Below are 13,132 nucleotides of genomic sequence, written 5' to 3'. Positions count from 1 at the left end.
GCATGGTATGTTATCATTTGTGTGAAAAGGAGGTGAGGGGGAAAATATAGATTCACATCTTCTTTTTGTATTTGCTTACATTTGCAGAATACCGCTCTGGGAAGATATTCAAGAAACATATGCAGTGGTTGTCAGAAGGTAAGGTTATTACATAAGTGGAAAAATTTTCACCATACACCCTTCTACACAATTATTTTTTAATTTTAAAACCATGTAATGTACTCTCTATTCAAAAAAACAGTATAGTGTCAATTTGATTATGCCATTTTCCTACTTAAATTCTTTAGGGTTCTTCCATCACCTTTCAGAGTAAAATATCGAAGCATCAGAGCCCATCTCTCTCACCCTGGACTCTTATCTGTACTTCTCCCTGTTAATGACATCCATGTTCAAGGATCATCTCCTACAGAAAGCCTTTCCTGCCTGCATTTCCCTCTGCTGGCTCTGCATACACCTCTCATTAGGGGTCCTTTGTTAAACACCATTCTATCCCAACACCTGCCCTTGATCCCAGGCTCCTTGGGGACCAGAAATAAAGTTTTCATTTCTATATCCCCAGCTCCTAGTATGGTGCATAATTCAAGGAAGGAAGGAAGGATGGAAGGGAGGAAGGAAGATGGGGAGGAAGAAACTTCAACAAGTACAATGAAAAATGTATCATCTGAATTATTCCTAATTATAAAAATTCTCAGGGAGGGAGGTGGGAGAGGGGTTCAGGATGGGGAACACGTGTATGCCCGTGGCGGATTCATGTTGATGTGTGGCAGAACCAATACAATATTGTAAAGTAATTAGCCTCCAATTAAAAAAAATAAATTTAAATTTAAAAAAAATTCTCCTTCTTCTATAACACCATCCCAGACATGGGTAGTGTGTCTGCATCACAGTGAAACCTGCTGAACAGACTCTGCTCAGAGACTGAACTAGGTTCCCACATTATTCTCATCATTTGTCAAGCGTCTGGGACACAAGATCCCTTAGTCCTAAGGTGAGAAATCAGAATGTTAAGCAGCTCTGCAAAGAAGTAGAAAAATAGAAGCCTGCAGATGAAAGCTTAAAATGATTATTAAAATGATCTAATAGAAGGTTTCATGTCTCATAAAGGACTTAAAGGAAAAACAAGCTTCCAGCAGCAGACAAGGAGGTCCTTTTCTAAGAACACTTGTTCATACCTTCCTACAAACACAAGGGCCACAGGAAGCTGTGGGCTTCATTGTATCGAATGAAGTTTTACAATTATCTCAGTTTCTCATCCCACTCTCCCTCCAGGTGAGCACCAACAATGCCAACACAATCACGACTTCCACTGTGGACTCCTGGCCTGGTTGGGTTTTTTTCCCTCTGTTTTTCATTGACTGTCAGAGATAACCCACACTGAAGAAGCCAAGTTTTCATTCTGGAGGCGACAGACAAAAATAGCCCACAAAACTCTGACTGGATCATAATTCCCAAATTACACTAATGAAGTGAAATCTCGGTCCTGCAAATGTAAAGTGCTGTCCCATTGAAACCTGGAGCATCAGGTCTCACAGTCGTAAGCCAAATACAAGCAAGCAAGCAATCGCTCAGTTGTATCCCACTCTTTACAATCCCATGGACTGTAGTCTACCAGGCTTCTCTGTCCATGGGATTTTCCAGGCAAGAGTACTGGAGTGGGTTGCTATTTCCTTCTCCAGGGGATCTTCCTGACCCAGGGATCGAACCCAGGTCTCCTCGGTTACAGGCAGACACTTTACCCTCTGAGCTACCAGGGAAGCCAAATACAAAGAACCACGTCTTCATAAAGGTCCAGGTTCAAACAGTCCATTCCTCCTTGGCAGTCAGCTCAAACCCCGCTGCCGCCGCAGTTTCTGCTACTGCCAAGCCAAAAGCACACGTGAAGTCAAAGTGACCCTCTTACCACTAGGACTTCATTCGGGCTACACACTCTGCCCAGGTGCAGTGAACATCTATTATTTCTGCTCACCTGGCACCCATTCCTTCCTGTTCTTCTAAGAGCAAGTGACATCTTTTGAAAACCACTTCTTCAGCTGAGAGTATGACGCTGGGTGTTGGGGGGTGGAGCTGAATAACTGCTCCACCTCCCGTGACTCAGGTCTGATGATTTTCATCACCACATTCTTTTGACCATAGGGATACAATTAGAGACAGACACACGACCCAACCACAGTTAATCTCAGAACTTCTGCTGGTGCTATAAGGGGAAAAAACCTCTTTCTTCCAGTTTTTTTATCAGTAGAAAGGATGCTAAAGCTGAAACTCCAATACTTTGGCCACCAGACGCGAAGAACTGACTCATTTGAAAAGACTCTGATGGTAGGAAAGATTGAAGGCAGGAGGAGAAGGGGACAACAGAGGACGAGATGGTTGGATGGCATCACCGACTCAATGGATATGAGTTTGAGTAAACTCTGGGAGTTGGTGATGGACAGGGAGGCCTGGCGTGCTGCAGTCCATGGGGTCGCAAAGAGTTGGAACTAAGAAGGGATACTACCCGAACGTGAAGCCTACACAGAAGAAAGAAGAGCTGCCAAGAGAGAGCCAGAAGGAGAGACCTGGAGATGCTGCCTGAGGTCCTGGATCCAGCTGTGTCTGGGGCCACAGCTGCACTTGAACTTCCCAGTCATGAGAGCCCCTCCCCCAGTTTTTTATCACTCTTGAGAGTCCCCTGGACAGCAAGGAGATCAAACCAGTCAAGTCTAATGGAAATCAACCCTGAATATTCATTGGAAGGACTGATGCTAAGGATGAAGCTCCCAATATTTTGGTCACCTGAAGCAAAGAGCAGACTCACTGGAAAAGACACTGATGCTGGGAAAGACTGAGGGCGGAAGAGAGTGGCAGAGGATGAGACGGTTGGATGGCATCACCAATTCAATGGACATGAGTTCGAGCAAACTCCGGGAGATAGTGAAGGACAGGGAAGCCTGGCATCCTGCAGTTCATGGGGTCAAAGAGTTGGACACGACTTAGCAACTGAACAACAATAACAAGAAGCTAGTTTTAAGAATCTTTTCTTTCATTTGCCTCTGTGGGTTGTTTGTTTTTTTAACAGAGAAAGTGAGCTATGTTTAAATATTATAACAGTTACCTCGTATGCTGCTGGCATACTCATATGCACAGCTTATAAAGTAAAAAACCTAAACTTTTAAAGTCAGCTCTGAAATAGATGCATTTTCATCAGTACATTCACTAGGTCTGGTCTTCTGAAACGAGGTAAGTCAAAGAATTGAGATTATTTGTTAAAGAACAAACTCAACATGTCAGCAGCAAATTTCAGTTAAAGTAACCTGGAAACCAATGTTCCCATAACTGCAGTACAAAGTTTGGGCTTTTGTTTTATACACAAAAACAAAATTAACTTATATGCAGCTCTTTTGTGTAGCACTCTCCTTTTCCCCTCTTTCCTCTCCTCAAACCTAAGCAAAAAGCTAAAAACTCTGGAGGAAGCTGAGTGTACAAGAGAACCAAGCTCCTTGGTTCTGCCCACAAAGTGCTGCCTTAACTATCTATGTAGGACTTATCTACCTCCATCATCCTCTCACTCTACTGCCACTAATCGCAGATGAAATGACACTAAAGTCCCTTTAAGCCCTGTGAGTTTATGATTCTATTCGGCCTCAGTTGTTACATCTGTAAACTAGGGGATAATATCTCACAGGACCCTTGGGAGGATGAGAGACAGCAAAAAGACTATTTGCCAAAGGTTTCTTTAAAAAGTATCTGATACCCTTTATTCCCTTGGCAGTTTGTCAGTATTGTAGCCAGTAACAACAAAAAGGTAAGATCATTCCAGAAATTGTTATACCATCCTTAAATGTGTAAAGCACTCAGAGGACACAGAGATTAAAGCAGGACTAAAAAATTGCTTCCCGTGCAGAATGAGACATCAAACAATTACACAAATAACACTACTTTAAAGAAAATATACACGTTTCCCTCAAACAATGACAAAATACTTGAGAACACAGAGAAAAACACTACTTCTTCCTGGAAGAAAGGGGTCATAGAGGAGAGGGCATTCAATCCCGCCTTGACACCCGGGTCAGCATTACCCTATCAAACCATTCTCAGACAGGAAATCAACTGACTTCACCTATACAAACAGAGATGGCACATACAATTTTATCATCTCATTATCCTCAATGCCACATCAACTATTGTAAATGATACATGGAAATTAAAATATTTTGATACCTTTTAATAAAATAATCAGCAGTGTAGAACACTGTTAGAAAAGCTTTCTCAAAGAGCATTGTATATTTTGTTAACTGGAGGGAACTTAAGTAAAATTTGAAAGTGTCTCTATTGTTTCCCAGACAATTCTTGCTGCCTTAACTTTCTAGTGAAACTAAATTCCTTGAGAGTAAAGCCTAGTGCTTTTTACCTCTTTGCATACCTCATCTTGCCAAGTGCTCATTAAATTAAAATTAAAAAAAAACAAACTCACACCTAAAAGGTGTTACATGAAATAGGGTGAAAATGTCACCCCCAGAAACCTTAAATTACTTACATTTCCTAGAATACACCAATGCATTTGTACGATGATTTGTCTGTACCCATGCCATTCTCCTTCTTGCAAGGTCCTTCAAGCTGCCCCGCCATCCCCAACTGCTGAAAACGTTTCCTCCAAAGCCTAGCTTAATGCATCTTTTTCTTTGAGCACCTCCTGACTTGTCCAGGAAGAAAGAATCCTTTCTTCCTCTCCAACTGCTTTGTACATACTCCTCCTAGAGCGCAGTCACAATAGAAAAATGATGCTTGCATGTACTCATGAATCTGTGTATGTGAGAGAGAGAGACAGAGAATAACGAGAGACCTACCAACAAGTAAATGCCTTGAGGTAAGGCATAAATCTTTCTTTTCTTTATGCCCATTACACAGGACACAGTCTTACATGTGTGTCAAATAAAAATTTGTTGAATTAAACTAAATAAAGCAAAAACAGATTCAATATGACCTCAATCAAAATCCCAGCAGGTTATTTGATCGATAACAATAATACGATACTCAAGTTTGTAGGTAGAGGCAAAAGATCTAGAGAACCAACACAATATTGATGAGCAAAACAAAGTTGGAGGAAAGATATTATGCAACTTCAAGACGTACTATAAAACTACAGTAACCAAGACAAGCACTGGTTAAAGAACATACAACTAGATGAATGGAACTGCAGAGAGAGACCAGAAATAGACCTCCATAAACACAATCAAATGATCTTTGACAAAGGAGCAAAAGCCATACAGCAGAGCTACAGCAGTCTTTTCAACAAATGTTGGTACAACTGGACATCCACATGGAAACAAACAAAAAATCTAGACACAGACCACTCTTCAAAACACAATGTCAAGGAATTGTGAAGACAAGCAACAGACTGGCAGAAAATATTTGCTGATGACACATCTGACAAAAGACTGTTATCCAAAAAAAAAAAAAAGACTGTTATCCAAAGTAAGCAACCTTTAAAACTCAACTATAAGAAAACAATCTGATAAAAAAGGCCAAGACCTTAACAGACACCTCATCAAAGAAGATATACAGGTGGCAAAGATGCTCAGCATGTCAACCAAAAAACGCAAATTAAAACAAGATACCATTATACCACATCTTAGAATGGCTAAAACTGGACACACTGACAACACCAAATGCTGACAAGGGTGTGTAGCAACAGGAACTCTCATACACTGCTGGTAAGAATGCACAATGGGACACACACTTCAGAAGACAGTTTGGCAGTTTCTTACAAAACTAAACATACTCTTGCTATATGACCCAATAATCACATTTCTTGGAATTTACCCAAGGAGCTGTAAATTTTATATACACACAAGAAACCTTCACCCAGATGTTTATAGCAGCTTTATTCACATTTGTCAAAACTCAGAAGGAAGCAAAATGCCCCTCAGTAAGTGAATGGATAAAGTGTGGTACATCCAGACAATGCATCATTATTCAGCACTAAAAATAAATGAGCTATCAAGCTATGAAAAGGCATGGAGGAAACTTAAATGCATATTCCTAAGTGAAAGAACTCCATCTGAAAAGGCTATATATAGCATGATTCCAAATATATTACAGAAAAGGCAAAACTTAAGGATACAGTAAAAAGATAGTGGTTGCCAGTGGGGAGGAGGAAGAGGGATGAATAGGCAGAGCACAGAGGATGTTAAGGGCAATAAAATATTCTGCATGATACTATAGTGATGAATATATGTCACTGTACATTTGTCTAAACCTATAAAACGTTCAACACCAAGAGCAAACCCTAAAGTATATTACAGTTGATTGCTGAACAACACAGGTATGAACTGCGAGGGTACAATCATACGTATTTTTTTTCCAAAAGATACATACTTCAGTACTGTCATACATGATCTGCAGTTTGTGGAATCCTGGAATGCAGAACTGCAGATATGGAGGGCCAACTATAAAGTTATACAAGGATATCTGATTGCACAAGAAGCCAGTGTCCCTAACCTATATATTTTTAAAGGGTCAAGTGTAATGACTTTGGGTGATTATGATATATCAATGTAGGTTTATCAGTTGTAATAAACGTATCACTGTAGCGGAGGATGTTGATAATGGGAAAGGCTATGCATGTGTTGAGGCAGGGAATACACAGGCAATCTCTTTACCTTCCTCTCAATTTTGTTCTGAACCTAAAACTGCTCAAAAAGAAAAATCCTTTTTCTAAAAGAAGAAAGAAAATTAAGAGGAAAAAGTGTTATCACTAGGACCACGTATCTCTCCCATAATACTGGACTTCCAAAATTCAGAATAAATCGGTGTCAGAATGAGACTAAAGTCATTTGCACATAAACTAAAACATTGGAAACCAAGGAAAACAGAGAGACAAAGAATAGCCTCCTAAGAAGTCCTTCGTCTTGATAAGAAGTCCATTTCACGTTCAAGAATTAAGTTTAGGAGTCCTTCAAGGCTTGTGAGCTGTGTTCTCAACAATTGTTAATTTACTAATAACCTGAGATGCAGCCAAACATTATAGAAACTGAATGGAAGTAAAAATGAACATAAAATAAATGCATGAAAACAAAATATAATTAATTTAATTAATGTTTAAAGTGAATGCAAGATATGGCCAAAGATGACCCATACAATACTCAATCTGCACATGAAACCACTCTAAAGGGCTCAAAAAAAAGCGTATCTTAAAAATGTAATTCAAAAGATACCTACATCCAATTCTGGGATCAATCAGACATTGGACCTTTTAAAATGAGGAATGTTCAGTACTGTCCAGAAGGTCCTTGGTAAAGTTTGACACAGACCAGTGTACATGCAAATAAGACAACAACCCTGTCACAGAGCAGAGCAACAGATGGCTTTCTCACAGGAGAGACAGACTATCAATTACCATTCAAGTTAGAGGAATATGGCCAACACACACTGTAATTGTAACCAAAGCTCCTTACCACACAAAAGATAAATGCTAATAATTCAGGGCATCCTTTGAGGAACAACAAAAATTTAAATGCCAATAATTATAATACAGGATGGAAAAACAAAAAGAAGTCCAGCTACCAACCTCCTAACACTCTATACAGAGTCACGAGATTATGGTCCTGACCCCCATCACTCTTACAACCTACTTGGGGCGAGACACCAGCAGACAAGTATCTTTGGTAATCATTATATCAGAGTAAACAGACACTACTGTGTCAGCATATGGAAATACAGACAGGACAGAAAGGAAAGCGATTCGGAAAGGTCTGCAGGAGACTTCCCGGGCGGCTCAGTGGTAGAGTCTGCCTGCCAGTGAAGGAGACCCGGGTCCCATCCCTGAGTTAGGAAGATCCCCTGGAGAAGGAACTGGAAACCCACTCTAGTATTCTTGCCTGGGAAATCCCACAGAGAAGTCTGGCAAGCTACAGTCCACTGGGTTACAAGAGTTGGACACGACTTAGCAACTCAACAACAACAACTACTACTACTGTTTTACTTAGTTCTCCACATGTGCTAAAGTGCTAAGGACAGCAGAATAAATAGGACAAGTCCTCAAGAGGCAGAATCTACAGTAAGAGACTACCAGTAAGTATACAACAATGTTACAGATACTGACACCCAGTGTCCTGATTGCTTCACAATTAATGAGAGGAACCTAGGACTCCTCTGTCCATGGAATTTTCCAGGCAAGAATACTGGAATGGGTTGCCATGGCCTACTACACTGGATCTTCCCAACCCAGGGATCAAACCCGTCTCCTGCATTGGCTGATGGATTCTTTACCCTGGCACCACCTAGAAGTCTAAACCTACATCTGTCTAACTTAAAATTCGGAGAACCTCATCAAGAAGACGGGGTTGAAAGAAGAGGAAGTAGGAAATAAAAGACAAGAAAAGGAGAGACAACTGTCCTCAAACCAAACTACCTAATGCTCAGAATTAGGCAGAGCCCCAAGACCCAGCTGTTTTGGAGGGCGAAGGAACTTCTCATCAAACTAGATCAGCCAGTGCGCGACTTGGCGATGTGATTACAATCTTTACTTGCCCTCCTCCAACCACTTGGTTTATCCATCCCAACCCTGTCCAGGAACCTGGCGAGCCCCACCCATCATTAGGGAATAGAGAGAGCACCTTGGTGGGTGGGGATGGCCGCCCTCCGGGGACCGAGCCCGGGGCGTTCGCCTCCCGGGAGTATCGGTGCGCGGCTGCCGAGCTTCCCTGGGCCCCGGGCCGCTGGGGATTGCCACAACCGCAGGAGCCCACGAGGGACTGCGCGCCTGCCTCGGGCCCAGCCTCTTCGCCCCCCGCCGCCCAGCCTAGCAGCAAGAACAGCGACAACAAGAGGACGAGAGTGAGCTCGGCGCCGCATCCTCGAGCTGGCCCTAGCGCGGGCGCAGCCATGTTGTCCTGCGAGCCATGTGACCTTGTAGGTCACGTGTCCCCGCCCTCCTTAAAGGGGCCAAGCCCCAGGCTGACTTGAGAAGTGGCCTTGAGAGCTGTCCTCTCTCCACTTCTCTCCAGGTCAGGTCAGTTCAGTTTAGTTCAGTCGCTCAGTCGTGTCTGACTCTGCGACCCCATGAATCGCAGCACGCCAGGCCTCCCTGTCCACCACCAACTCCCGGAGTTCACTCAGACTGACGTCCATCAAGTCGGTGATGCCATCCAGCCATCTCATCCTCTCTCGTCCCCTTCTCCTCCTGCCCCCAATCCCTCCCAGCATCAGAGTCTTTTCCAGTGAGTCAACTCTTCGCATGAGGTGGTCAAAGTACTGGGGTTGCAGCTTTAGCATCATTCCCTCCAAAGAACACCCAGGGCCGATCTCCTTCAGAATGGACTGGTTGGATCTCCTTGCAGTCCAAGGGACTCTGAGGAGTCTTCTCCAACACCACAGTTCAAAAGCATCAATTCTTCGGCGCTCAGCTTTCTTCACAGTCCAACTCTCGTATCCATACATGACCACTGGAAAAACCATAGCCTTGACTAGACGGACCTTTGTTGGCAAAGTAATGTCTCTGCTTTTCAATATGCTATCTAGGTTGGTCATAACTTTTCTTCCAAGGAGTAAGCGTCTTTTAATTTCATGGCGGCAGTCGCCATCTGCAGTAACTTTGGAGCCCAGAAAAATAAAGTCTGATACTGTTTCCACTGTTTCCCCATCTATTTTCCATTAAGTGATGGGACCAGATACCATGATCTTTGTTTTCTGAATGTTGAGCTTTAAGCCAACTTTTTCACTCTCCTCTTTCACTTTCATCAAGAGGCTTTTGAGTTCCTCTTCACTTTCTGCCATAAGGGTGGTGTCATCTGCATATCTGAGGTTATTGATATTTCTCCTGGCAATCTTGACTCCAGCTTGTGCTTCTCCCAGCCCAGTGTTTCTCATGATGTACTCTGCAGGTAGGTCTTCTTTAGAGCCTTCCTCCTTGGCTCTGCTTATGTAAAAACAGCAAAAGCCCAGAAGTCATGAGCTTCCACAGCCTGTGCGCCCCATTATTATCTTTTGGTTGAAAAAATTATAGTCAAGTTTATTGAGCATTTGTTATGTGCCAAGCTTCCCTACTAGCTCAGTCAGTAAAGAATCTGCCTGCAATGCAGGAGACATGTGTTCAATTCCTGGGTCAGGAAGATCCCCTGGAGAAGGAAATGACAACCCACTCCAGTATTCTTGCCTGGAGAATCCCATGGACAGAGGAACCTGGTGGGCTACAGTCCATGGGGTCGCAAGAGTCGGACACGACTAAGTGACTTTCACTACTATGTGCCAGGCAATAGGCTAGGTGAACATTTTACTTTTTGAAATTTCATTTACTCCTCAGGAGGACCCTGAATATTGAGTTCACAGAACAATTAAGTGATCTGCCCAAGGTTACTCTTGCCTGGAAAATCCCGTGGATGGAGGAGCCTGGAAGGCTGCAGTCCATGGGGTCGCTGAGGGTCGGACACGATTGAGCGAATTCACTTCAGAAAACGAAGATCATGGCATCTGGTTCCATCACTTCATGGCAAATAGATGGGAAAACAGTGGATCAGTGACAGACTTTATTCTGGGGGCTCCAAAATCACTGCAGATGGTGACTGCAGCCATGAAATTAAAAGACGCTTGCTCCTTAGAAGAAAAGTTATGACCAACCTAGACAGCATATTAAAAGGCAGAGACATTACTTTGCCAACAAAGGTCCATCTACTCAAAGCTATGGTTTTTCCAGTAGTCATGTATGGATGTAAGAGTTGGACTAGAAAGAAAACTGAGCACTGAAGAATTGATGCTTTTGAACTGGTGTTGGAGAAGACTCTTGAGAGTCCCTTGGACAGCAAGGAGATCCGACCAGTCTGTCTGAAAGGATGCAATCAGTCCTGAATATTCATTAGAAGGACTGATGTTCAAGCTGAGACTCCAATCCTTTGGCCGCCTGATGCAAAGAACTGACTCATTTGAAAAGACCCTGGTGGTGGGACAGATTGGAGGTGGGAAGAGAAGGGAACGACAGAGGATGAGATGGTTGGATAACATCACTGACTCAATGGACATGAGTTTGAGTAGGCAGCAGTAGGACTTTAGGTGGGAGTTGGAAATGGACTGTAGCCTGCCAGGCTTGTCTGTCTATGGGGTTTCTCCAGGAAAGAATTTCAGAGAGGGCTTCCATGCTCTCCTCCAGGGGATCTTCCCAACCCAGGGATAGAACCGAGGTATTCCACACTGCAGACAAAGGAAGCCTGGAGGGTGAGCAAAATTCTAGATAAATTGTCCTAGGTGGTGCAGACTTGATTGCTGAGCTGTACTTTTAACTCTAATTTCTAAATCAACCTTCTCACCTAGGGATTTCTCACCAATTTTTTCCACTTACTCATTGATTCACTTCAGTTCAGTTCTGTCACTCAGTCATGTCCGACTCTTTGCAACCCCATGGACTGCAGCATGCCAGGCCTCCCTGTCCATCACCAACTCCCAGAGCCTACTCAAACTCATGTCCATTGAGTCAGTGATGCCATGCAATGATCTCATCCTCTGTCATCCCCTTTTCCTCCCACCTCCAATCTGTCCCACCACCAGGGTCTTTTCAAATGAGTCAGTTCTTTGCATCAGGCAGCCAAAGGATTGGAGTCTCAGCTTGAACATCAGTCCTTCCAATGAATATTCAGGACTGGTTGCATCCTTTCAGACAGACTGGTCGGATCTCCTTGCTGTCCAAGGGACTCCCAAGAGTCTTCTCCAACACCAGTTCAAAAGCATCAATTCTTCAGTGCTCAGCTTTCTTTCTAGCCCAACTCTCACATCCATACATGACTACTGGAAAAACCATAGCTTTGAGTAGATGGACCTTTGTTGGCAAAGTAATGTCTCTGCCTTTTAATATGCTGTCTAGGTTGGTCATAACTTTTCTTCCAAGGAGTAAGCGTCTTTTAATTTCATGGCTGCAGTCACCATCTGCAGTGATTTTGGAGCCCCCCAGAATAAAGTCTGTCACTGATCCACTGTTTTCCCATCTATTTGCCATGAAGTGATGAAACCAGATGCCATGATCTTCGTTTTCTGAATGTTGAGCTTTAAGTCAACTTTTTCACTCTCCTCTTTCACTTTCATAAGAGCCTCTTTAGTTCTTCTTTGCTTTCTGCCATGAGGGTGATGTCATCTGTGTATCTGAGGTTATTGGTATTTCTCCCGGCAGTCTTGAGTCCAGCTTGTGCTTCATCCAGCCCAGCATTTCTCACGATGTACTCTGCATATAAGTTAAATAAGCAGGGTGACAATATACAGGCTTGATGTCCTCCTTTCCTGATTTGGAACCAGTCTGTTGTTCCATGTCCAGTTCTAACTGTTGCCTCTTGACCTGCATACAGATTTCTCAGGAGGCAGGTCGGGTGGTCTGGTATTCCCATCTCTTTAAGAATTTTCCACAGTTTGCTGTGATCCACACAGTCAAAGGCTTTGGCGTAGTCAATAAAGCAAAAGTAGATGTTTTTTCTGGAGCTCTCTTGCTTTTTTGATGATCCAGCGGATGTTGGCAATTTAATCTCTGGTTCCTCTGCCTTTTCTAAATCCAGCTTGAACATCTGGAAGTTCATGGTTCATGTACTGTTGAAGCCTGGCTTGGAGAATTTTGAGCATTATTTTGGTAGCATGTTCTTTGGCATTGCCTTTCTTTTGGATTGGGATGAAAATTGACCTTTTCCAGTCCTGTGGCCACTGCTAAGTTTTCCAAATTGCGTGGCATATTGAGTGCAGCACTTTCACAGCATCGTCTTTTAGAATCTGAAATAGCTCAACTGGAATTCCATCACCTCCACTAGCTTTGTTCATAACTTTGTTCTCACACTTTTCCTGTTAATCAGGGTCATTTTCGCTGCCAAGTTAGAGACTCCCTGTCTTGCCTGGTGACCCCTGAATACAAACAGTCCAAAGTGCCCCGATGGCAGTCATGGCTTGTAGTCCATTGGAAACTTTCCTGGGCACAGAAAGAGTATACTCCCTATGGGACCAGGACAATGTGAGCCTCTCCTGTTGAACTGCTGAGTGATGCTGGTGCCCCCTGCCCCATGCATGTCTTGGCAGGTAGCATGTCCTCAGGACCTTCCCATAGAGTATGGTGCTCGGTGGGTCTTCTAGCCTCTCAGAATAAATCCAAATAGCATTCCTACTTCCCTGAACTATGAAGTCCTTTCTTCCATGT

General features: G+C 43.2%; 1 protein-coding gene across 2 annotated transcripts in view; it reads right to left on the bottom strand.

The window, feature by feature from the left end:
- The window catches only part of SUMF1 (sulfatase modifying factor 1), a 93,906-nt gene extending 85,007 nt beyond the window's left edge, over positions 1-8,899 (bottom strand). Inside the window, exon 1 of one of the 2 annotated variants that reach the window (XM_061396364.1) lies at positions 8,595-8,899. In XM_061396364.1, the coding sequence (XP_061252348.1) occupies positions 8,595-8,864 (270 nt within the window). In that variant the 5' untranslated portion in view covers positions 8,865-8,899. The remainder of the gene's footprint in view (positions 1-8,594) is intronic. The other variant, XM_061396363.1, reaches the window with a different exon arrangement.
- Between the last annotated feature and the right edge of the window lie 4,233 nt (positions 8,900-13,132).

This window comes from Bos javanicus, chromosome 22 (assembly GCF_032452875.1).
Source record: "Bos javanicus breed banteng chromosome 22, ARS-OSU_banteng_1.0, whole genome shotgun sequence".
Classification (NCBI taxonomy): domain Eukaryota; kingdom Metazoa; phylum Chordata; class Mammalia; order Artiodactyla; family Bovidae; genus Bos; species Bos javanicus.
The sequence above is the reverse complement of the archived record's forward strand: the minus strand, read 5'-3'. Positions and strand labels throughout refer to the sequence as shown.